Source organism: Chinchilla lanigera, unplaced genomic scaffold (assembly GCF_000276665.1).
Source record: "Chinchilla lanigera isolate Chin_1 unplaced genomic scaffold, ChiLan1.0 scaffold00003, whole genome shotgun sequence".
In the NCBI taxonomy this organism is placed as follows: domain Eukaryota; kingdom Metazoa; phylum Chordata; class Mammalia; order Rodentia; family Chinchillidae; genus Chinchilla; species Chinchilla lanigera.
Genome location: NW_004955404.1, coordinates 31,192,094 through 31,217,084, shown reverse-complemented (window position 1 = coordinate 31,217,084; position 24,991 = coordinate 31,192,094). Strand labels below are relative to the sequence as shown.

Here is a 24,991-nt window from a genome sequence, read left to right as displayed (position 1 = left end):
GTACCGGGAATTGAACTCATGAGCTAGTGCTTGCCAGGCATGCACTGTGCCACTGAGCTAAACCCCCAGCCCCTGTCCATCACATTTCTTAAAATATTAATGACTAACTAAACTGAAGGCCATCCTTGCCTGCAGCTAGTCATTAATTCTGTGACAAAGATTGGAAAATAATGAAAGAAAAAGTTTGAAGTTTCTACTGCATGTAGAAAGCTGTAAGGAATGGATCAATACCTTGAAACACCCATCTTGTTAAGAGATATTTTCACTAATGAGAAATGCATTATTTAAACTCAAAGTCCAACTGGAGAGAACATTAATTAGCATTCTTATCCTTTCTAGTATACTGAATCTGAAGAAATCAATGGAATTCATGATGAAAGCAACAATTTTGAATCAAAAGGTAACTATCACCGTTATAATTTAGCATTTGTAATATAGGAAAAGGTGAAGCTCTCAAGTTCTTCTGTTGTAAAAATTGTATGTGTGAGTGAAAGAAAAACCTGATCCGCTGCAAGTTGAAACTAAAAGGTTAGAACACAGATCCAGTTTCAGTCAGGTGGAAGGGCGGGGCATTCAGTTCCAACACTGGATAGTTCAGAAACTGCACACAAAACTTGGGCACATTATTCTAGAGCTTTCGGAGCCTGTTTGCCTAAGCCAAGTAAAAAGAGCAGGTTCCCTAAGGCAAGCAGCTTTCTGGCAAGGGTGTGCTGACCAAGGGAATCTTCGTTACATACAAAATGATGACTGTAGTATCCTTTCCCCTTTATTGCTACTAAAGAGACAGGTATGTTGGTTCTTTTCTTGGTACTAGCATTTGAATTCAGGGCCTTCATACTGACATATATCCCCAGCCCTTTTTAAATTTTTGATTTTGAGATAGAGTCTCTCTAAGTCATGAAGTTGCCCAGGCTGGGCTCCAACTTGTGATCTTCCTGCTGCAGCCTCCCAGTATGCTGGGATTACAGGTGTGCACCACCATATCTGCCTGGTAGCTAACCTTAATAGAGTAATACCAGTGGCAGTTACAGTTGTCAGTGGTTGTACCTATTGGTAACGAGAAAAGAAAGCCAAGTACCTAGGGAAATGCTGGAGTTACCATTCTTTTCCTTTTTCTGCCTGTCCAGAAATAATTAATCTACTGCACACTGTATGCTATTCTTTGGGTGTACAAAAGAAGAAAGCTCTGTCTGATCCCACGTAGGCAGGGAAAGACTCAGAGAAGATGAAACTTCTTTTACCATCAAATGAGGCTGCTGGTAGGGCTGCGCTCTCACAGTGCTTTAGTGACTCTGCCAGTTCATTATACATCATGTTAAAGCCAACCTAAGTTTCAAAGTTTCCCTTTCCTTGTTATTTGTCTTTGTATTTCATTTTCAATGGTTAAAAGTGACTGTATTGTAATTTTTTAAGCTATATATATATTTTTAATCAAAGGAATTTTCCAGTCAAGCATTGGCTATTTTTCTTTCTGATGGTAACTGTAAGGCATCTGGGTTCCATTCTGTCAGTGGCCCAGGAAGAGCCACTGATAAGGCCTTTAACTGTTTCATGACAGTGGGACTCTGTGCAGGCCCTGTTATTTGAAGGTTTTGTTTACATAAGCCAGCATCCACCAGTGTCAGGTAATACTTGCATTCACATTTTATGCTGTAGTTTTGTGACAGACCTGTGAGGAAAGTCAGAATGTTTTCTTTTTCTTTCTGACTGAACTCCATTTTGTTTAAGTTAGTGACTACAAAATCTTGGAAACTAGGTAAAAATATTTTCATTGGAAAAATATCTTAATTTTAACTTTGGTTTTAAATGTCATTTATTTTGTTGTCCTCCTTATCCTTGATATTTCTCAGTTTTTATTCGTTAGTACTGTGAATATTCTTTAGAAGAGATGATTGATTAACCTAAGCAAAAAATGTTAATTTTCATTTGCCTAGCATGGATTGTATGGCTTTCATAGCTCTGACAGTATAATGTTACCTACTAAAATTTGTAATAAAAGTATCCATTCCTTTTACTAATTTGAATATAATGTAAACTACTAAAATACGAATGTCTACATGTCTTGAAATAATCCATATTGCCTATGGCTATCAGTTTTGTCATTTTAAAAATAATATTGCTACAGATTGAAAGGGGTATCAAGTATCCTTTGGTTTACCAGTGGTAAGAAGTTAAGATGAATGACTTGTATTTATTATTTGTTTTATTTTTCAACTAGCATCTGAATCCATTTCTTTGAAAAACTTAAAAAGGCGATCACAATTTTTTGAACAAGGTAAACCACAAACTAACAATTCATTCACGTTCATGAACTCCTTCTCAACTCTCCACCCTTCTCGTGGTCTGTGGTTCTGGGCACTGAGCCTTTTCAGTTTGGCTGTCATTATGACCAAATGACATAACGCGTTTCCATTCTTTTCCTAGGGTCATCAGGCTTTTTTTACAGTTCATGGGTCTACCTCTGTGGTAATGGGTCTTTGCGTGTCCTTTGCATAGCTCTAAAGGGTTTTTTTATTTTAACTTTGTAAAAAAACCTGAGATGCTGTTAAACACACATAACACATATCTTTCCACTGGGTAACAGTAAGAAATGAAGGATGTCATTTAAGCCTTACTGCGTCCTACAAATGGCCTAAAATCAGATTACACCAACATACAATTGGTGAACTTTTAAAAACCAACTTGTTTTTGGTTGTAGAAAATGATGTTAATAAAGAACAGAGCTGTTTGCTGCTATTGGGATAGTGGCTTTGGAGTGGTAATATGACTGCTCTGTTGACTTTGAAGTAAATCCAGAGTTAATTTTGGTTGCATCTGAGCACAGGTACATTTTGCATTTCTCCGTGTTGGTGTAGTCGGGCAAGGCTGCCTCACCATGTGCTGCATGTGGCGTTTCCTCCCCTTTCACATCTGTCTAATGCTCTGTCTCATGAATGCAGTTCAAACTTAGTTTGCTATGAAATATTTAAAAGTAATATCCAACATTGGAGAGGCAGCATTAGCAGAAGGAATTGTGCAGATGCTGTCTAAAATGTTGTTTCTTACTTTTAAAGCTATGGAAACATTTAAAAAATTGTGTTATAACATGATATTTACTGGGTTTGCGTATTTTGTGTTAGTCACCTAGTCTTCTTTGGTAGATTAAACCCTCTTTTTGACCATAAGCATAAATAGCTTACCAACTATGCATGACTGTTTGTGTCAGTATCCTTTGTGCTTTTTATTTTTTTATTATACTCCTATGTTTCTTTGACTATGTAACTTAAAACTCCTAACTCAAATGGGTTAAAATAAAATAATTCCTTTTCTTTTTCTATTATAATTTTCTTTTGCTTTTCATCAACAAGCTATTTTAGGAAAGAACATTTTTGTAAGTCTTAAAGCAATTTTCTTTAAAAAGTTGTGTAAGTTGACAGCTGAGGTTTCAGGAAAATTTTTAAAATATTGTATAAAAATATTGTATTTTCTGTAATTTTACCTTTTGTAGTCATTATACTATGTACACGTGTGCAGGTGTGCACACGTGCAAACACGCACATATTATGTAGGCACTTAAGGATAAAAAGAATAAGATTGTGGTTGTAAGTGTCCACATGAAGCTTGAATATGTGTATTTCAAATAAGAGGAGAGGAAAGGCATAGAATTCTTTTTTTGGTCTCTTTGAGACAGGGTCTTACTATACAGTTCAGGCTGGCCTTGAGCTCACTATTTGTAGCACAGGCTGGTCTTGAACGTGCCACGATCTTTCTGCCTCAGCCTCCTAAGTGCTGGGATTACAGGCATGTGCCACCATGCCCAGCCTAGGAATAGAATTCTTGAGTGTGTTTGTTTCAGAGAGAGATTTGTGAAAAATAGCTCTTTAGTAAGAGGATCTGAAAAATGTGACTTACAGCTGGAATATTGCAGTTGAATAGTTGCAAGTGAAAAATTGGATTTAGTAGACATAATATTTGAGGTTTTTTTCCTCAATTAAGCCAAACTATGAGATGGGGCCCACTTCACTAACAAAATCTTGAAACCTCTTCAGAAATATTCCTTGATTCAGCTCTAGTGTCTGGAGCTGGGTGCACCTTTGGCCTGTCATGCTACGGCCTTGATCCTCATATTGGTTGTGAAGATGAGTAACAAATGGAATTAATAAAGGGATGAAAGGATTTATCTATAGTTGTTTTTTTAAAAAAACGATGTCACTTAGTATACTGGCATAGAGATAGTGATACAACTTGCTGAAATGAATTATTGCATAGAAATGTGAAAACTTACATTATTTTTTCTTCCCTCCCTTATTATGTGCTGCCATGCAGGAAGCTCTGATGCTGCGGTTCCTGATGTAAGTAGTATTTGTTGAAGTTGGGAATAAATAGGGTGAGCTTGGTGGGACTAAATTTGTATACCATGCGTACTGCTTAATTTTGGAAGGATTTATCAGGTAGTAATCCTTCCCAGTTCTAAAGACTTACTTGTAAATGTAAAGTCAGATCTTCCCTGGTGTAAGTGAGAGGAATAGTTGATACATGTGAAAGTGGTTCCATAGATAATTTACTAAAATTGTGCTGTATGTTTGCACTTTTTCTCTGATAACTTGTTAGCTTCCAGTTCCAACCCTCAGCACCCCAAGCCGCTGGGCCTGGGATCAAGAGGAGGAGCGGAGGCGGCAGGAGAGGTGGCAGAAGGAGCAGGACCGCCTGCTGCAGGTAACGCTGGAGGCTGTGGGTCTGAGGGAGCAGGCCTGAGGCTTCACTTTCCCTGCTGTTCTCTGGGCTTAGTCAGCAGTATTGAGAAGCCAGTTTGAAAAAGCAGTCTCATCACTAACAGGTCCTTTTGTGTGTAGCATGTTTTACATCGAACAGTTACTTTTTCATTTTGAAGATTTTCAGAATCATTCTCTTAAGCTCAGGTACTAGCTGACTTTAACTGATGAAAACCAGTATGTGAAGCATGCACATAGCAGAAAGAGGTGCATAGACTTCATGGCTCTGTTGTGGAGTGATTCAGTTCTACCACTTACCATTAGCTGAAGGAGTTACTGAATTATGTCTCTGGCCAAGAGTGGTGCTGGGTCTCAATTCCATGAGTCTGCCCTTTCCTGATGTGTGCATTTTAGTTCAATATAAGCTCTTCTTCTACTCTAGGGAATAAAATCTGATTAGTTCAGTGAAAACAAAGTCATCCTTCAAAGGTTGAAATGAAGGTTTAGATTACAGTAGTGTTAATGAAAAAGATTCTGCTTTGCCTGAAGAGTGAGTATTGATTAATTAATATGCCATATTTTTTCATAGGAAAAATACCAACGTGAGCAGGAGAAACTGAGAGAAGAGTGGCAGCGGGCTAAACAGGAGGCTGAGAGAGAGAATTCCAAGTACTTGGATGAGGTGAAACAGGCCCTTATAATTTGCTTCCTTCTCTTTCCCTCGGTGATAAAATAAGCTGAGAAGCAAGAGACTCCTCTCTTTCCTCTGATTTTGGCCTTGTGTGCGCATGTGTCACTTCCTGAAAAAAAATGATGCATTCTGGTTTGTTAGAATTTTGATTTGATGGTCAGCATTTCTCCCAAGTTTTCTGTTGCATTGTTACGTAATTCCACGAGTGCTTTGCCCTCTTGTAGCCTCCATCTCAGTCTCTCATGTGGCTTTTTCAGTCCTAAAGTTTAATATTTTTAATTGGAATTGCGGGCTGCTACAATGAATATCATTCATATATGAAATTGGAGACACAAAGACTGAGTGAATTTCTTTCTTTTTTTCTTTCCTACGGTCATTTAGGAACTGATGGTCCTGAACTCAAACAGCATCTCCCTGACTGCGCGGCAGCCAGCGGTTGCCACCTGGGAAGCCACGTGGAGCGAAGGGTCCAAGTCTTCTGACAGGGAAGGAACCCGAGCAGGAGAGGAAGGGAACAGGCAGCAAGAGGCAGATGCTGTTGATGGGGACCAAAGCCCAAAGCAGCAGGAGGAGCTCATTCTTAAGAGGGAGCAGAAACTGAGGGAGCAGCAGTGCCTGGAAGAGCAGGAGGAGAGGCGCCGCGAGGCCGAGGCTGAAACACTGAAGCGCCAGGCCGAAGAGCAGAAGCGCCAAGCAGAGAGAGAGAGGGAAACTTCAGTCAGAATATACCAGTATAGGAGGTCTGTCCCTGGAGCCCACTGAGGGAGTGGCAGTGGGCTTGGCTTCATTGCATTGTGCCTCACTTCCAAGGTGCCTCACTGGTCCTCTGCACAGGGAGCACAGGCTGTCCTTCACATCGCAGAACCGGTCATGTTACCGTAGTGCCCTGCTCACCTCCGGATAGCTTCTCGCCACCTTAGAGCACCTTGCAAAGTCCTGGTCCCAACGATGTCTTGACCCTTTGGGTTCTCTTAAGTCCTTACCCCTCCTCCCCTGACACATGTTCCAGCCACACTGGTCTGCTTATTTTTCTGTGAAGTATTCAGTACAGTATAATCTGCCCCTGGACGTTTCCATTTTTTTGTTTTCCTCAGCCAGAAAAACTTGTCTCCCTTTTACAAGAAGTAAAAAGCTTATTCATTTTATTCAAATCTCATTATCTAGCATCCTGTTAGACTTTCTAGATTACCTTATTTAAAATGCATGCTTCTCTACCCTTTGTGTCTCTATGTCCTTGCCCTGTTTTATATTATTTTTATGTGTTTTTCTCTTGGCCTGCCTGCCCCAGTAAGATGTAAGTGCTATGAGGCCGACAGTAACCGTACTTCTGTAACATAGCTGGAGACCAGTACTGGGCTGTACTGGGTGCACCGTATAGACTTGTGCATGTCTGAGTAACAAATGTCTGTTGGCAGTAGTAGGTCTGTTTTCTACAGTGATTGATTGAAATCTTCAGTATATTTACTCTTTAACCCAGAGGCTATTTGCATAAACAAAACTAACATTATTTTGGTACCCTTTTCTTAATCAGGAAAGATTTGAAAGTTTAATATTTTGACTATAAATTTTCCTCCTACCTTTTAGGCCTGTTGATTCCTATGATATACCGAAGAGAGAAGAAGAAGAATCTTCAGGTTTGCTTCCTAATGACAGGTGTGTAGGCTATTTCCTTTTATTTGGTTGACAGTAATAGTAACAATCACTTTAGGTGATTGTTTCCAGGCCTTCCTTGATGATCTGAAGAGGAACTTTAGTCCTTTGTCTTTTATGGGATACACAGAGAACCTGCTAGTTAGTTGATTATTCTGTTAGCCAGCTCTTGTAGGCTAATAGTAACCTTTGAACTTAGTGACTTAGCTCATGACTTTGTTGATCAGCTTTCTGGGCTGAGCTTGCTTGGCAGTTCTTTTATTTAGTTGCATGGGTTCACACACACCTGTTAGCTAGACATCTGGCAAGCAGGTGAGGGCTTTACATTCATGATGGTTGGGTAGGAAAGAGAGTTGAAAAGAGGGAGTTCGAAAAGTACTTGAGGTCTTAGTTATTGTCCAGCTGAAGTTCATGGAGAAGAGAAAAACTCGACCTCCTTATGGGAAAAGAGAGCAGAAAAATGGACAAAGCTATTGCTCATAATGCACCATGAGCAATCATTTAAGATTATTTAAAAATAGTTATATAAAGATGTCTGAAATGAGAAATTCAGTCTTTCTCTTACTCTTAGATAGTTTGATTGGTAGGATTTTTGGATGATGGTAGGATTTTTGGATAATGGTAGGATTTCAGATATCAAAATGGTGTTTTAGAATTTCTGAAAGCATTAACTTCTAATGTTTTAGGTAATTCTTAAAATCCTTTGTACTTAGGACTTTTGAACAGAGTTGATTTATAAATAGCCAATCCAGGACCTCTAGCATGTGTTTACAGAGGTGAAATTCTTCCTTTAGAGGAAGTTTTGTTCTCCTTAATAGTGATAAGGAGAGAATTGTACCTATAGGCAATCAAGATGACTGTGAAGATATAAGAGTAGATAGGGAAAAGGAAAGGACTAACTAGTAGGAATGAGTTAACAATATCTGGGACAAAATACCCAGTGATGGATGACCTTATTTATAATGAACATCTCTGAGTAACTATAGATCAGTAAGATATTTATTTTGCCTTTAAGGCTAGGAATTTATGTTTAAAAATCATTATGAAGCTAAATAATTTTATAGAACCTTAAATAACTTTATGAAATTAAATAATTAAAATGCAGATAAAGAAGACTTAAGGAATCCTGGAAAATAAGAAATCCTTCTAGGGAGTGCCATTATAGCATGCCCTGAAGGCACTGAGGGGTGTAGCCAGGGATCAGGTAATAAGTGTTTTATTCCTTAGCAGTAATATTGTTCACAAATATAGTTGTCAGCCAGTTGTGGTATATCAGTGTTATAGAGTATTGCATTGTATGTGTATATAATATACATGTGCATGGCCATTTGTATACTATTATATATTATTACTATTTTTGAAACTCAGTGTGTGTAGTTGAGAATGAGATCAGCATGTGTTGATTATAGGGCTAAAGTTGGGCATTTTCAGAAGCTGATTGTTCAGTATGCTTTAATACCTATTTGGAATGCTAGGATAGCACTTGGAAAATTGCAAGCAGTGGTGCCTTAATACCCAAGAAGTCAACATTTTGATACCGGAGTCGGGTGGAGGGGGCAGCACAGTCTGCGTTTGCGTGCCCTGAAGGCAGATGCTTTGTATGCCTGGATAAAACTGAGATCTGGACCCCAGTGGGCACTGACAAAAACTAGTAGTTTTAGTTATAGACGCTAGGGCACTGTTGTCACACGTTTCTGTACATTTCCAGTATCTCACTGTCTGTTTTCTGATAGCCTGTGTGATATGAGAAATTCCTTGGTTTAAAAATAAGTATAGCTCTCAACAGACATAGGAAATAAACTGATAGTTTGTTTGATACGAGAAATTCCTTGGTTTAAAAATAAGTATAGCTCTCAACAGACATAGGAAATAAATAGACTGCTTTAGAAATGAACTTTTTTGGTGTTTTTATTCCATAAATGTGAACTAGATTTTCTTAATGAGATATACTTAATATATTATGATTTGTGTTTTAGGAATAAATCCAGATCTACTACTGAGTTGGATGATTACGCCACAAATAAAAATGGTAAATGTGACTTTTTAAAAAACTTCTTCAGCACAGTTGCTTATGTGTGTAGTCATACACTGTGATTAATAGTTTTAAGGGTAAGATATTTTAGATTGATTAACATTAAAATACTATTTTTAATGTCTGTAATAAAACAACTATTTCATGTTTATTTCAGCTTTATTTATAATGGAAAGTGTACCGGATGATTAAAACGGTTTTTAAATAGCTAATGAGCTATATGGGGATTTTGCAAAGTGATGTTGATACAGTTTTGCATAGTAGATTTCATCTCACATCAAAGAAATGGGACAGAAGATATTTCTGTAATATACCCGGGGACTTAAAATTACGTACAAATTTGAAGCAGTACATTTAAGTGCCAAAATGTCAAAAACCCAAAGTGATAATGATTTTACTAACTTCACAAAAACAGTTTGGAAGCTGATACTGTTAGTTGTATGTTTTTGATGAATTCATGTAGCGAAATTACAGACTGAAGAAAAAAAATCTCTAAGCAGTTAGTACAATTTAAGTGTTTACATGTCAGGCTGCTGGTCAGTTACAGTAAGTGAATGAAGGTCCAGGCAGGCATTGAGGTGGGCAGGCTCTCCGCAGCACCAGCTCATCACTGACACATGGGAGAATGCAAACCTCTGATAGCCATCTATTCCTGTTGTAAAAGAGATGTAAAAAAGTAGAGGTACAATCTGTGTTTCTGTGTATTGTCTTTAAATTTCTGACAAGGCATAAAAGGAACATGTCTATTGGTCTGGTGGCAACTGGTTGGTAACCTCTGGCTGAAGCCTACAGAACTTTCATTTTCCACTAGGATTTATCATTTTTTCTACTGCTTCTTGCCTTGAAAAGTAGGATCTTCTACTATCTTGTTCCTAATTTAACTTTCCAGCCCCCCCCTTTTTTTTCTAAATTTTTCCCCTCTTAAGAAATCTTAACTGTAATCAAATTGGCTTCCTTCGTAATTTTCTGGGTTTTTTTTCTCTGGGACTGGGAATCAAACTCATGACCTTGCGCTTGCCAGGCAGCTGCTGTGCCGCTGCGCTAAATCCCCAGCCCCATAATTTTCAATTTAGTAAGTCATTCCTCTGGTCTTTGGACTTTTTCCCTATTTGATTTTTCCATTTCTTTATTTTCTGAATTTGCCCCTTGCCACTGTTAAAATAGTGATTTAAGTACTTCAATCTTCCATTAAATACTTTTAACCTATAGTGATTGTATTCACGTGGCCTGTTAGAAGAGTGAGTGTGACTCTCTGGAGTAATCTTATTCATGGTTGTGGTTTGTGTCCAATCTGATTACTTTGTGTATGTGTGTTTTCTCCCTTTTATTAATGAATTACAAGTTTCTAAATAATACGCAGTGGAAATGATTAAATTTTTGAGGAAATAACTTGGTTATGCCAATAAAATACCTTAAAATAGAAAATGTTTCATTTAGTATTGAGCTAAATTGATGTTAAATATAGTCTGTGTTAAATACAGTCTATGTTAACAGTCTATGATAAATACAGTCTGTATAAGAAATCTTTGGTGGCTTTGTTCATTGCTTACTGGAAGATGAGACTAGATAAATCATAAATTCTGAAAGAATAACAGTAGCAGTATCCTTAGATAAAATTTCTTAATCCACATTAAGGAAGTCATGGATGATACTTCAAAGTTGTAGTTGTTTTACCTAAATTAGAAATTAATCAACAAATTCAAGAGAGAAAGCCCTTGGGGTACGTTCAACATCCAAATTACAGTTCTGCAGGTTTCTTAGAGCAGAAACAAGTATGATAACATTCACGGACTGCCATTTGTGTTACGTGGCTGTTTTTCCTGTTCACAAAGCCATTTCAGTGATGGAATACACATATTCAACTCCCACATTCCTGCAACTTGGACATGACTTAATCTGTGCCTTATGCCACAAACAGGCCGTGTGTCTCTCCCTAGGGGGAGTGTGAGTTTCTAAAAAGAAAACTCCTTGTTTTCTTGTAGAGCTGTCCCAGCAAGCATTCAGGGAGTGTGTGACTGATTAATTTAAGAAGGAAAGGAAGAATGGAAGGGAATATAACAAGATGAGCGTTTTGTAACTGACTGTTGCTGAAACCCATACTGATTGCTTCCTCTGTTAGGCAGGGCTGTGATTCTCCTCAGTGCCCCGTGGTTTGCCTCTGGCTATGTGGAGCTGGAATTTCCAGCAGTAAGAGGAGACAGTATCTCTTCTCATGCAAACACCTCATGGGAAGTTGATAATGTTAGCCCCCGTGCAAGTGTCACCTTATAGGCTGTCCTGTCTTTGGAGCTTTATCTACTATCATTTCTTATCTACTAACCCTGAAACTTTTGATGTGTTTTTACTTTAGGAAGCAACAAGTATTTAGACCGAATAGAAAGTACTACTTTTTCACAGAGGAGCTCCAAGAAAGATCAGGGCCCCTCGGGAGCAGAGTTGGAGAGACAGCAAATCCTTCAGGAGATGAGGAAGAGAACATCCCTGCACAACGACAACAGCTGGATCCGGCAGCGCAGTTCCAGTGTGAATAAAGAGCCTCTCTGCCTGCCTGGAATTATGAGAAGGTGAGAGGCAGTTTAGGCATTACTTCTGGTTCACTGTGAGGCCAATATTTAATTCATGGATATGCAAGGATATCATTATGATTTATTCTCCTTTGGGTATTTGGTGAAAGTAAGACAAATTGAAGACAATATTATTGAGCACTATTTGTGCCAAGCATGATTCTTAATTTGTCTACACCATCTCATTTAATGCGGGGAGAGGTAGAGATAATAACTGTGTGTTTCCATGTGAAGAGAAACTTTAGCTCGGGCTGGGGATTTAGCTCAGCGGCAAAGCGCCTGCCTGGCAAGCGCAAGGTCGTGAGTTCGGTTCCTGGTACCGGAGAAAAACCAAAAAAAAAAAAAAGAGAAACTTTAGCTCAAGCAGGGAAGATGGCTGGGCAGGACCACATGGTTAATGGGTTAAGTCTGGCCTTAAAACTCTGAAGTGGGACTCTGATTATTTAAAAAGGCTGTTGAATTAAGAAACAAAGGAAACTTTATTTATGTTTATAAGGGGATAATGGTTACATTGGTATCATAATGGGTTTCACAAAGTATGAAAAACATAAATTTTATAACATTAAGAAGGTGAATATATAACTGTAAATTGGAGAGGAGATGAGTAGGTGGGCAAATACTGCAGCTACTTTGATTCAGTATTTCCTTAACCAGGAAAAGTTATTTATAATATTTAGTTATAAAGTTATTTATAACTATCAATAAAGAGGAAATTTTCTCAGTATACAAACAACATTTAAAAAAAAAAAAAACAAATGAGCTCTGAACACTTCACAAAAAATAGACATGTGATACAAATAAGCAATTTATAGGAAAGAGAAACAAAAGTTAAATGTAGCTGGGTATGGCAGTGCACACCTGTAATCCCAGTGCTTGGGAGGCTGAGGCAGGAAGATCACTGTGAGTTCGAGACCAGCCTGGAATACACAGGGAGTTCAAGAACAGCTTGGAATACACAGTAAGACTTTGTTTAAAAAAAGAAAGAAAGAAAAAGAAAAGAATCCTTAGTGTGGAAGCTGTACATATCTTGGTAAGGAGCTGTGATTTCCTGCCCTTCATGTAGAGGTTCTGCTGAGAGCGCAGCCAGAACTCTTGACTAGGAATCTCTTTTCCTGTGAGACTCACTATACAGAGCTGTGGGTGCTTCCTCAGGGCGTGGTAGAGGTAGTCTGCTTAGAAGGACAGTCCCTGGCCTATGTTTATCACACTGCAGTACATCATGTTAGCTGATGCCTCACTGCCCAAGTTAGTCACAGGTCAAGCCCAGAGTTAGGGGGAGGGGAGTGTACTGGGCAGTGGATACTGAAGTGGATACTGAAGGCCTGGCTCATGGGGGCCTCCAGGGTACAGACCATCACACAAACAAGGAAGGAGACAGTATGTCTTAACTGGTAGACAAGGTATTGAAGACTGTTGTGGAACAATCCCATTTGATAGATGGTTAGGAGCACATTGGATATGTATATAAACATGTCTATACTTGTGTAGATTTGAATGCATATACAAATATTTATTTGCATAGGTGATAATGGTCTGGAAGGACCCACAGCTAAGAGTGGTTACCATTAGGGACTCGGGTGGTAAGGAATTCATGGGTAGTTATAGTAAGCAAGGGAGAAAGCACCCTTGCCCTCCCTCAAATACCCTTCTGTACTGCTTGAGTTTTTCTCCCTAGGTTGATATATTACTTTTATAATGTTAAAGTAAATAAACCATTTTAAATTTGGCATAAGAAAATCTCATAAGAGAAATAACAAAAAATTTGACCAGGTAGGAGAAGTCCTCATAATTTGGAGTTAATTTAGGTAGGTCACTATTAGTGTAAGTATGCAATTTTAAGAAAAACTTTCTAAAAGATGTATTTAAACTAGTTTGTAAGCTCAGTCCTATTTCAAATGTGGCAGATGAGTACTTCTCAGGATGTAGACAGTAAACGGCTGTTGAAAGTGAGAGCTCGGGAGTTCAGTGAAGGAGAGCCTTCTGGGAGCTGTGGCCTGGTAGCTTTAGAATCAGGATGATGGGGTTGCAAAGCCACTGACTGGCTTTTACTTTGGACAAATTAACATCTATGAGATTTTTTAAAAAGTATCTTGTATACTGTTGTGAAAATTAAGTTTAAAACCATAGTTACAGTGTCTAGTCTAGTACTTACCATATTTAAGTGCTTGAAATACAGTTTTTGGTTGAATTTTTAAAAATTTTAAGATTTATATGTCTGTTAGAGATGTAAAGGGTAGGTGCCTGTCTCCTTCTTGTTAGCCTTCATTTAAAGATATTTTCCAGGTTTCCTTTACCCTTTGGTTGGTACTTATTCTTTTTCCCAAGCACTAGATAAATAAAAATAAAAGTGAAGGTTAATTGAAATGTGCCCTTCCTCTGATGATGACGCACAGTTTACTAACGGTGCTTTTATACATAACTGGACTTCTTAGATACCGGTATGAAATGTGTAAGATGGATCTTTTCATGGCTGTCACGCGGTATTTGGTAGATTTCTAGCTGAGCATCTGGTGCTGTCCTGATGAGTCCTTCTGTGTGTTTCAGAGGGGAGTCTCTAGATAACCTGGACTCCCCGAGGCCCGGCTCTTGGAGACAGTCCCCTTGGCTCAATCAGTCTTCGGGAGTCTGCGCTTCTTCCTCGGTTCAAGACTTCAGCCGCCCATCTCCTCAGTTCCTGTCCACGTCCAACCGTGCCTACATGCGGAACCCGTCCTCCAGTGTGGTCCCTCCTTCTGGCCCAATGAAGACGGCTACCACTTCCGGTGTGGCCACTACTCAGTCTGCCACCCTGCCCACCCATTCCTCTTCTGCTTCACAGCCGGGCTCTCAGCTCCGCAGCAGGTGAGGCCGTGTTTCTCTTTTTCCTCTCTTGGTCTCAGGAGTCTTTTTCATTAAAAATATTCCCAGGCCTTGTCCCAGCATTCTGGTCAAGAAATATGAGCCCTTTTGAATGTATCTAAGTCAGTTCTTTCATCAAATCATTGAGAAGCCTCTCTTAGTACCTTCAGAGAGGTCCTGTGGACCCATCTGAGACCTAGTTTCCCTGTGCTTGTGGTCAGTGTCTGAGAGGAAGAGGAATATGAATAGTCTTACATGCAGAATCACAAAAATGCACAGCAGCTCATGAGTATGAGTAGAAGCAATATTGCAAAGGAACTGAATGAAAAAGAAAAACACTGTAATCAAGCTCTATAGCCTGGGAAGCCTTTAACAGGATGAATTTAAGAGAAAATTATTAAATAGGTTAGATCTTACTTTTGGGGTTTTGATTGCCAAAACCTTTGTGTACCCACTATCTGGTTTGCCAACATCATGTCCAGGCTGTATCAGCTGAATTCCGCAGGTCCTGTGGTGTGGGAAGTGTGTAAGAGATTGATTGATAACCCGTTGAGGAGCTGCTTGCCTTGTGCTAGGGAGTGAAGCACAGATGTCAACGTGGGTTGTGTTACATCAGCACAGCTTCTCCTCAGGTCCTTTGAGCTTCACCTAAGTACATATAGAAGTGCTTCTGTTCTACTGACATGTACTACTTTTCATCACAAATAAAGTGCTTATGAGTTGACAGATAGTGATATTAGTTTTTTTGCTGTCCAATAAGAGATTTTATAAGAAAACATTTTATATCCAAAAGAATATAACGTTTCTCAGACCCTACAAAACTGTCACGACATCGAACACTTAGCAGCCATGCAGTGCTCAGTGCGCCTGAGGGACTGTCCAAATGCCAGCGAATGTAAAGAGAAGGTAAAGAGAAAGTACCTTAGCCCTGGGAGAGAGGTGAGACTCACATCCAAAAGTAAAGTGGGCGTTCCCTCCCCTGTTGTCGCTGTCTGGTAGTGCCCATTTCTTTTCTTTCTTTTCTTTTTTTTTGTTTTTTGTTTTTCTTTTTTGAGACACGGTCTCGCGATGCAGTTCTGGCTGGCCTTGAGCTCACTTGGTGGCCTAGGCTGGTTTTGAACTCGCAAAGATCCTCCTGCCTCAGCCTCTCGAGTGCTGGGATACAGGCTTGTGCCACCAGGCCCAGCTTGGTAGTGCCCATTTCATTCTCAGCAGAAGTGATTGTAGAAACCAAGAGGCACAGTTGGGAGAGCACCAACACCTCTGTTTCAGTAGAAAATTGGGCAATAAGGTACAAAGTAAAGCTAAGAAGCACACCATGGAGGGCTCACAAGGGATCTAAAAAGGAAGTTGGGGCAGTTCTTAGCCTTTGGGAGGTGGTATGATGTGAGAGAAGATGAGGGCTCTGGGGAGTTTACCTGGCAAGAAGATGTAGTGGATCAGAGGAAGAGAGATGAACTGCTGAGTTCACAGGTGACCTGAGGAGGATGGTGTCACCAAGTGCCACATGGACTAATGTACACTCAGGTTGTTTATTAAGGCAGATAGGCATCAAGCAGCAAGAGCTGCTGTGCAGATTGTCCAAGATTACAGTAGTCAGGACATGCTGTAGGTGGTTGTGAAGGGTTTTCTCCTCTAGTCCTCAGAGCCTGTCTTGAATTATCATTATTGATGTTAATCCAGAGTGACTTTAAACACAAGCCTTGCACTGCACAGGTGAAAGCCTCCCTTCCGTTCTTGTTCTGCATCTAGGTCAGTCAGTGGGAAGCGCGTGTGCTCCTACTGTAATAACATTCTGGGCAAAGGAGCTGCCATGATCATCGAGTCCCTGGGTCTTTGTTATCATTTACATTGTTTTAAGGTGAGACTGCAACAAACAGCCTGCAGGCCTGCAAAGCTTTGCTTGGAGAGCGCATGGCTTCTTGGAGCCGCTGGGTGTGGTTGTGCCGTTAACAAGCTAGGTGCTGTGTTTGTCAGTCTGTGCTGCATTGGATTCACACAACACTTGCTACTACTTGGTTCTAAAAACTTGAACCTTGTTATAAAAAGTAAGCCTGAGAACATCGTGCATTTCCTATTTCTAATCTGTTAGAATTCTATAAACAGCATTTGCAGTGCATAAATGTTTTCTCTGATGTGTTACCACAAGCATACTTCAAATACAATTTACCAGTGTTACTGATGGCACAGGAACATATAATTACCACAGTGTCTGAAAGCCTAGCTTTGACTAGGGAGAATATGTAAGGAAAAACCATTGTAAATATTTTCACAATTACACAGCCTAATAGGCCTGATAGGATTGTGTATATAACAAAGAACTGAGGCTGTTCTAACTGCCTAGTTTTGCAGTACTTGTTTCTAGAGAGATATCTGTTGGTTCTTGAACATGCATTGGGCCAGAAGCAAGGTTCTCATTTGTTGATTGTTGAGTCCCACAGACCACAGCTTGTTTAAGCATGCACTGCGCTGGCTTGGGCTGTTAGGTAGAGCAGAATGAGTCAAAATAATTAGTGTTTGAGCAGATGGGACTAAAATTCCCAGCATTAAAGAGAGAGGTGCCCTGTGGGAACACTCACCAAGCTAGTGGCACGGGAACGTTGGGCATGGCCCACCACAGAGTAGAATGCCAGAAACATGAACTCCACTCACTTTAACCCGTCCTTTCATGTGCTAACTTATCCTCTGCTATATCGAGAGTGCATGAAGACTAAATTTCTTTAAGCCAATCAGAAAATTACTTCTGCTTTGGAGGGTATATTAGAATGATCATCTTGGCTCTTAAAATTGGCTTTATGAATGCTTTAAATAATGTCTTATCTGGCAGGCTTGATTTTAATCTACTAATCATCTCTTAGCTTTTTTAAAAAAATTTTTCTTTTTTGTTTGTTGAAATGTATCCCAGAGCTTAGCGGCTACGTTCTGTGCATTCTGAACTTTCTTGAGCTTACTGATGGCGGGTGTTCTTTTTTGTCCCCTAGTGTGTGTCCTGTGAGTGTGACCTTGGAGGCTCTTGCACAGGAGCCGAAGTTAGAATCAGAAACCACCAACTGTACTGCAACGACTGCTATCTCAGATTCAAATGTAAGAGAGCAAATCAGAGAGAAAATTTCTTGTCTTTTAAAGAGACCACGAGTTCCCATGCATTTCCCTGAGCCAGCAGCCAGCTCCCCGTCGGGTTCACTACCATAGCATTCTAGGGCTTCAGGATCTTGCCCCTTTAAAGAGAGTGTGTGGCAGATGGGTCACTGTCAAGGTTCGCCACACAAGAGTGGGATGTGGGGTTGAGGAAATGAAGAAGGGCACACATCTGAAAGTTAGCATAGTGCCTCATGTGGTCAGCGCAGGGTCTGGAGAAAGTGCTGATCTCTCAAGACTACACAGTCAAACCGAAATAGTTAAACAGATCGTCTTCCGAGATTATCGTCTACTTGGTCTCTTATCATCAGCTTATTTCTGTTATCTAGCAAACTTTGATTATGCGATTTAGACCTTAACAACTTCAAAAATTACCATTTAAAGTAATAAAAAAGTCACTATGTTTAGTGTTGATGTATAATCAGACATTAATACACACAATATTTTTTAAAAGGGAGCCTTAATTCTGATTATATGGTATTTCATCTTTTGCAAAATTTGAGTTTAAAAATATTTCAAATGCTACTTTATATTGAGCATGTGCTTATGTGTTATGAAATGTAGAATAGCATAATTAGTTTGTGTATTGTTTATAGCTACAGCAGGAGAACCATTACTGTTGTGTGTATTTTGAGCCTTGATGCTGGTAACGTGTTTCTTCCTTACTATGAAAGGGTGGTACAAGTGGTATCAGCAAAACCATTTGCTTTTGAACTCCGAGGTATTTGTATGGACCCTTATGTGAAGAGTGCTTTGGAAATGGCTTAAGTTCTGCCAACTCTCTTTTATCTGCCTGTGGCTCTGAGCCTACTTTCCCAGCTATCCGGGCCTTCCCTGGACACTGGTGCTGAGGCTGGAGGATGTCAAGGCTGGGCATGGACTAGGGGAGTGTGTGTATGTGTGTGCATTTTTCTCTTTGTTCCAAAGCCAAATATAATTGATTTTTGAAATAATTATTGTAAAATTGCCCATGCCTTTTCTTTCCTTCAGTGCAAATAAGAGAGAGTTGAGTGTAATTTCTTTCTATATTAGCAGTTAGCTTTACTCCATTTAAAAATAATTCTAGAGCCCAGAGGCTGCTGTTTACCTAGCTTTATCCTAAGACTGAGTGACAGATGACTCTTTGTACCTCACTGGCTTGCTCTCTGCGTGATGACTGCTATGTATCCCAGGTGGCAATATTCACATGTGTCTGAATCTGAACACTTTTTTCTCTTCTCTCTTTGCCTGATCAGCTGGACGGCCAACCGCCATGTGATGTAAGCCTCCATTCAAAAGCACTGTTGCAGATAGAAGAAGAGGCGGTTGCTGCTGATGTAGATCTATAAATATATGTTGTATGTCTTTTTTGCTCTGGATTTTTTTAAAAAAAAAATAACTTTTGAGGGGCTTCATTAGACTATCTGGGAATATTGTAGTCTTGGTAGAACCTGTATTTTTGTTGTTTATAAGAAAGAAATTATGTGTGGGGAAAAGTGCAGTATTCACTTACTGAATTTAGCATCTGAAAAGCACAAGAGAAAAAGAAGAATTTAAAAATATTTTTGAGGTGGATAATGATCTAGTTTACCTTTTTAGTGGTGTTTTGAGGAGGGTATTTTATTGTTTTTTAAAGTTCTTAAACATTATTTGGAATAGTTAATATAAATATGTAATTGCATCCGCTCAGTTTATTGTAATGTATACTAAGTTAATGCAGAAGCATATGAAAATTTTCATTTAAATCCACTCCTAAATTTGCTTTCTGGATCCTTTCCACCTATGTCATATAATGGAAAAAATATTTAGCTTATATAACATTTATTTGCTTGATGATGGGAGCTCTATTTTCTTCACCAGAATTGTTGCTAAGTAATTCCCAGTAGAAACTGCTTGCTTTCATTAATGGAAAATACCCATGGTTTACATACCAAAAGTTTTCTCCAGAAATTAATGAGCTTTTCTGTTCAGCTGCATTTGTAAATAAACTTGCTGATACATTTAAAGAGTGGTTTTTTTCACTGGTGTGTACATGTCTCCCTTTTTGGCCTTTTAATCATATTTGGTACATGAGCGTTCCAGATAGTATGTTTTACTTGGCAGCTTTACTAAAATATCACTGGTATATAATAAACTGCACATCTTTAAAGTCGGTACAATCTGACAAATTTTGGTATGTGTGCACCTGTGAAACTATTGCTACAGTCTTGATGTTTTTAATGGAAAACATTAATGAGGAACTTTGTCATTATTGTAATAAAGTTATATCTTTGAATACAAAACATTTTTATGATAAGAAATGTGATAATAAATGATTGAATCATTTGAATAAAATCTTTACATTCATTTTGTTACCTCAGTGAGTTTAGAAAATCTACAGAGAAAAAAGCATTCTGTTTTAGAAATCTGGAATGAAAATGCAAGAATAAAAACTTTAGCATGCTTTGAACTAATGTAAAACTTTCTCAAATCCTTTAAGATAATGTAAGCAGATACGTGATTACAGGAGATGATAACCACATCAGGATAGATGTAAAGTATGTAGTTATAAAGTATTAATGTGGGAGAAAATTACAATTTTAGTTCCAGGTTCAATTTTTGTTGAGCACTTACTCTTTATTTCTATTCTTAGTCATATTTATTTACTGAGGAAAATTTGCCAAATTCCCCATAGCATAATGAATATAATTCGCAGTTCTAAACTTTAAAGAGCTGTGTTTGAACTCACTCTGTATATAGGCTTTTACTCTGCTTCTTAGTTAACACTGAATTGTGCATTTTTCCATGTTGTGAAGATCTTGTTTTCCCTTTCCCTTCATGCTGGGGACTGAGCTCAAGTCCCTGCACAAGTACTCTACCCCTGAGGTGTACCCCCAGCATTCTATTTCTTTAATAATTGGGTAGTGTTCCATTGTTTGGATATCCTAATATTTAGTTGATAATGTCACCATTGTGTACATTTCAGTTGTTTTTAATATTTCACATTTTAGTATATGTAATTATATTGCATATAAATACATTTCTAATATAAATTCTGTGGATTCATTATTGTCACACCTCCGTTTGTAGAGGTGAGATTATTAGCTCGGAGTTTATGCATTTTAAGGCTTTCATGATATATATTGCCAAAATGGTTTCCAGAAGCATGCTACCAGCTTAGACCCCACAAGCAGCACTTGGGCTTGTTCATCTCCCTACATTTTCACAGAAGTGAACTTCTGTTTCCTTGTTTTTCACCTGACATGTAACCTTCAACATGCAGTGATCCAATAAGCCAAGTTCATTTTCTTCCTTATTAATTCTGCGTGTTACTGCCCCCAATTCATGCTCAGATTTTTGCATCATGATTTTAGTGTTCTTGTCCAACATCTTTTTTAACTGCTACTCCTTTTCATTTAAGCCATTTGTATGTTCATCTTATCCTGTTTTTCTTCTCTGTTATTATGGCTTTTTTCCTCACACTGTCTTGCTTTAGTGATGAAAGTTTTGTCATTATAAATTGTGAGTGCTATTTTCTTCTAGGATACTGGTTCTATGGTATCTTTGTATTTGTTTACTTGATCTACAGACAGAGGAAGAGTCAGTTTTTCAAATCTGTCATTCAAACGTTATGTGTCAGGCACTGCTTTAGGTACTGTGATTATAACAATGAATAAGTTCAATGTTTTGGCTCAGATCAAGTTTCTGTTTCTACCGAAAGGCGATAAAGCAATAGATGAGGTATAACATGCAAGTGATGATTTGGCCGCTAGGAAGCAGTCATGGTCAGAAGGATCCACGAGTGCTGCAAATGCAGATTTGACAGTGATCAGGGCACAATCTCTTCAAAGCCTGAAGGAACAGGGAGCAAATCACATGGATGTTTGAAGGAAAGCATTCTACAGCAAGTGGTCCAGTCTGAAGGAGACTTATTTGATGTGCTTATGAAGCAGATGTGGTGGGAAGAGAACTAGGAAGGACTGGATGGGAAGAGGAAGGGCGCGGCTCTGCAGGCGACTGCGAGATGTTATCTTTATGAATGGGATAGGAGGATACCAGAGGGCTTTGAGCAGAGCAGTGAAATGGGCTGGCTTATGTATTAAAAGCTCTGTAGACTTCTGTGTGCACAGTAACTCGCAAAAGGGTGAAGATAAAAGCAGGGAAACCCACTCAGAGTTTGTTGAAACTGTCCAGGTAAAAAGTGAGGTTCATATCAATAGGGTAGGAGCAGGGCAGAAAGGAGCAGGAAGATTATGTGGGGTGTGTAGTGCGTGTGTATCTTAAAGGTAAAAGTAGAGTGCCAGAAGTATTAGGGCAGAGAGAGCAGAAATTTGCTTCTTAAACATGATGTAGTCTATTAGATAACTACTCTTAAAAAAAAACTAAAAATACAGTAAGTCCCTGACTTATGAACATTAGAGTTGCTAGCCTTCATAGATGTGAACAGGCCTTGCTTAACAAACATCTGTAGATACCAACCGATTGCAGAAGTAGCTCATGTGTCTACTGGACATTGTCACAGTCTTGCTGCTGAGTGCTGACTGTACCGTGAAATAGCGGACAGTAGTACAGTGCTCAGTCAGAGCGCAGGATGTCTGGAAGCAAGAAGGGAAGCACTGGTGATGTGGAGGGACTGCTAGGAAGCACAGAGCAACATACATTGTATATTTGCATCAAAGGCACGTAAGGCCCACTTTGTTGGACCTAACTAATGCATCTGACTTAGGAACATTCTCCTGGAATAGAACTGAATAACAAGTCTGGGGGGAAACTTGGGGACTGAACCCAAGGCGTGAATAAACTATACATCCCTAAACTTTAAATTTTGAGATAGGGTGTTGCTAAATTGCCCAGGCTGGCCTTGAAGTTGTGCTCCTCCTGCTTTAGTCTTCCACGTATCTGGGATTACGGCACATATGCCATCATGCCCAGCTCTATTAGATATCTAAGTGGCAGTGTTGAACAGTCATCTGGCAATGCAGGTGTGGCCTTCATGGCAGAAGACTAGGCTGGAAGTGATTATGTAGTGTCACTGGGGACTAGATGGACTCTACACTGAGAATTGAGAGGACATCACCAAGATTCCAAATGTAACTAGAGTGGAGAAGTTGTCCAAGGACTGAGTCCTGGGTCCTGCAGTTTATAGATCAAAGACGTAAAACTGTCTGCTGAGGCAGGAAAAGAACCAAGAGTCTGGTGCCCTGGAAGCCAAATCGAGACCATATTTTCAAGGAGAGGGAAACCCGTTGTGACAGATGCTTCCCAGAGATCCAGTAAAAAGACTAAGCATTGACAGTGGGGGAACAGTTGTGATGTGCCTTTTCCCAGATCATGCAGGGGTTGGTGTTGGCTGACTGACCTTCAGGGAGATTCACTTGGAGATTCTACATGTGCAAGGCACCTCACCCAGTTTCCACAACTTTAAAAAGATGACTCTCATTTCCCTCCCTCCCTCCCTCTCTCTCTCTCTCTCTCTCTCTCACTATTTTTCCAGCAATATAACCTGAGAATATAAAAAGCCACCTAGGTCACCACTATTCCAGTCTCCATATATCAGCAATACAAACTGTACTTGCCAGTATTAGTGTGTTGTCCTTTGCCTCTTGTGTAGTTTCTTGGGGAATGGGTGACTCAGAATATTGTGGAAAGAAATGATTGTGTACACTGGCTGCTGAAGTGGGAGGGCCAGTCTGCTGGGAGGCATTTCTGTTCTGCTGTGTTCTGATACACTGTAACTCTAGCTGAGGTATAGTGTTAGGATTTAGATATAAACTGTGCCCCTGCAGGCTCGTGCATTGGAAGCCTGGTGTCTGGGATAGCGGTGTTGGGGGGGAGGCTTCTGGAATGTGATTGTATCATGAGGGTTCCAACTTTCTCAGTGGAGAAGCTTGCATACTTCGATGGTAGTTTTGGAAGATGATGGAAACTGTAGGAGGTGGGGCCTAGTTGGAGGAAGTAGGTCACTGCAGACATTTCCTTGGGAATGATGTCTTGTCCCTGGCCAGCCCCTTCCTTCCTGACTCTCGCATGTTCTGCTACCTGGCTGCCATTAAGGTAAGCAGTTTTCCTCTGCCATGCCCTTCAGCCATGATGGTCTGCTTCACTGCCAGCCCAAAGTGATGAAGTCTGTGGACCATGGATCAAACTATGAGCCAAAAATAACCTTTTCCTCCTTTGAGTTGTTTTTCAAATACTTGGTTACAGTCATGGAAAGCTGGCTTACATGCATGCAGGCTGTGTCTTACTGGTACATTTCAAGCTAAATATAGGCTTTGCCCCTTAAATAATTTACAGTTCCACTTTGTGGTAATTGATAGGAATTCCCCTGGAGTTCTAGTGTTGGACTGCCAAGTTTTCAATCTTACGCTAATTTCGTTATTTTCATTATGTCCTCACCTGTGTTTTGTAGGAAGCAGGGACAAGTTGAGTAGAAATTTCTATACAGATGGCTTATAAGGCATAGGCTATTTCTCTTTTAAAATTTCATAAATATTCCTCCGGCTTAGCTCTTCTTTCCTTTCACTTAGGCAGCAGGTACAGATATATTCCCTGGCTGTTCGTTTTCATCTTATTTCCACACTTGAGAATTACCTCTGTAAATGGTGAATTGTGCCACTAAAGTGCTAAGCAATTTGGGAACCTGTATTAAACGTAAGGGTGAAAAATGCCAGCTTGCTTTCTGCTAGGCTACTTCCCAGTGTAACACCTGAGATGGAAGAGATCTGTTTGTTGTGTCTATTGGTGGACTAAGCTTGTGGGGGACAGAAGACTGCATGTGGCCTGTGGACAAGCAGCTCCAAAAAGACAAGGTCAAACTTCTAACACTCAGTATGTCTTCCAAAGGATGGTATTTATCACTTCCCCCCATGGGGAGAAGTGAGAAGAATTAGAAGGGATGGTTTCTTCTTCCATGTTTCTGTGAAAGCAAGTGTTTCTTTTTTAGAAGTTGGCATGAACACAGAGAAAAGTTGATGATTTTACTCCTATATATATTAATGCACGAACCTTCACTGCTAAATTCAGAAAAGAAAGTATGAATAATTTGTTCAGTTTAAAAATTTAATCGTGGTATTTTGCTTAAAATGTTCCTCTGTATCACAGACTGGAAACAAGCCCCTCCCACAGAAGTGAAACTGAATTTCAGTGAGAAGGTATAATAACCAGCTCTTGATTATTAGGGTTGAGAGACACATCTAATGGGGTTTATCAGTGCTTGTTTTACTTAGCACCTTAACACTCTTTTTGCAATGTGAAGGATTAAAAGGCATGCTAATGCAAGTTCCAGTTCATGGAAATAAAACTAGCATATAAAAAGCTAGCTTGTGCATAAAACCCATACAGAGGGCCAGAAAACAACATGTTGATTTTTTTCATAAAGCATGTGAGTTTAGAATTAAATCTGATTTCTAAAAGGCCAATGTGATATGAA

General features: G+C 39.5%; 1 protein-coding gene across 13 annotated transcripts in view; it reads left to right on the top strand.

Moving 5' to 3' along the window:
* Lmo7 (LIM domain 7) overlaps positions 1-19,929 on the top strand; it is a gene marked incomplete at its 5' end in the record, with an annotated part of 191,416 nt that extends 171,487 nt beyond the window's left edge. For 10 of the 13 annotated variants that reach the window (XM_013516569.1, XM_013516572.1, XM_013516566.1 and 7 more), the window contains 13 exon segments: positions 340-400; positions 2,219-2,275; positions 4,306-4,331; positions 4,591-4,695; positions 5,281-5,373; positions 5,764-6,122; positions 6,967-7,035; positions 9,009-9,061; positions 11,415-11,628; positions 14,173-14,469; positions 16,219-16,327; positions 17,448-17,550; positions 18,840-19,929. In XM_013516569.1, coding sequence (XP_013372023.1) covers positions 340-400; positions 2,219-2,275; positions 4,306-4,331; positions 4,591-4,695; positions 5,281-5,373; positions 5,764-6,122; positions 6,967-7,035; positions 9,009-9,061; positions 11,415-11,628; positions 14,173-14,469; positions 16,219-16,327; positions 17,448-17,550; positions 18,840-18,862 — 1,569 coding nt within the window. In that variant the 3' untranslated portion in view covers positions 18,863-19,929. 13 annotated transcript variants of the gene reach the window in all.
* Positions 19,930-24,991: the final 5,062 nt, after the last annotated feature.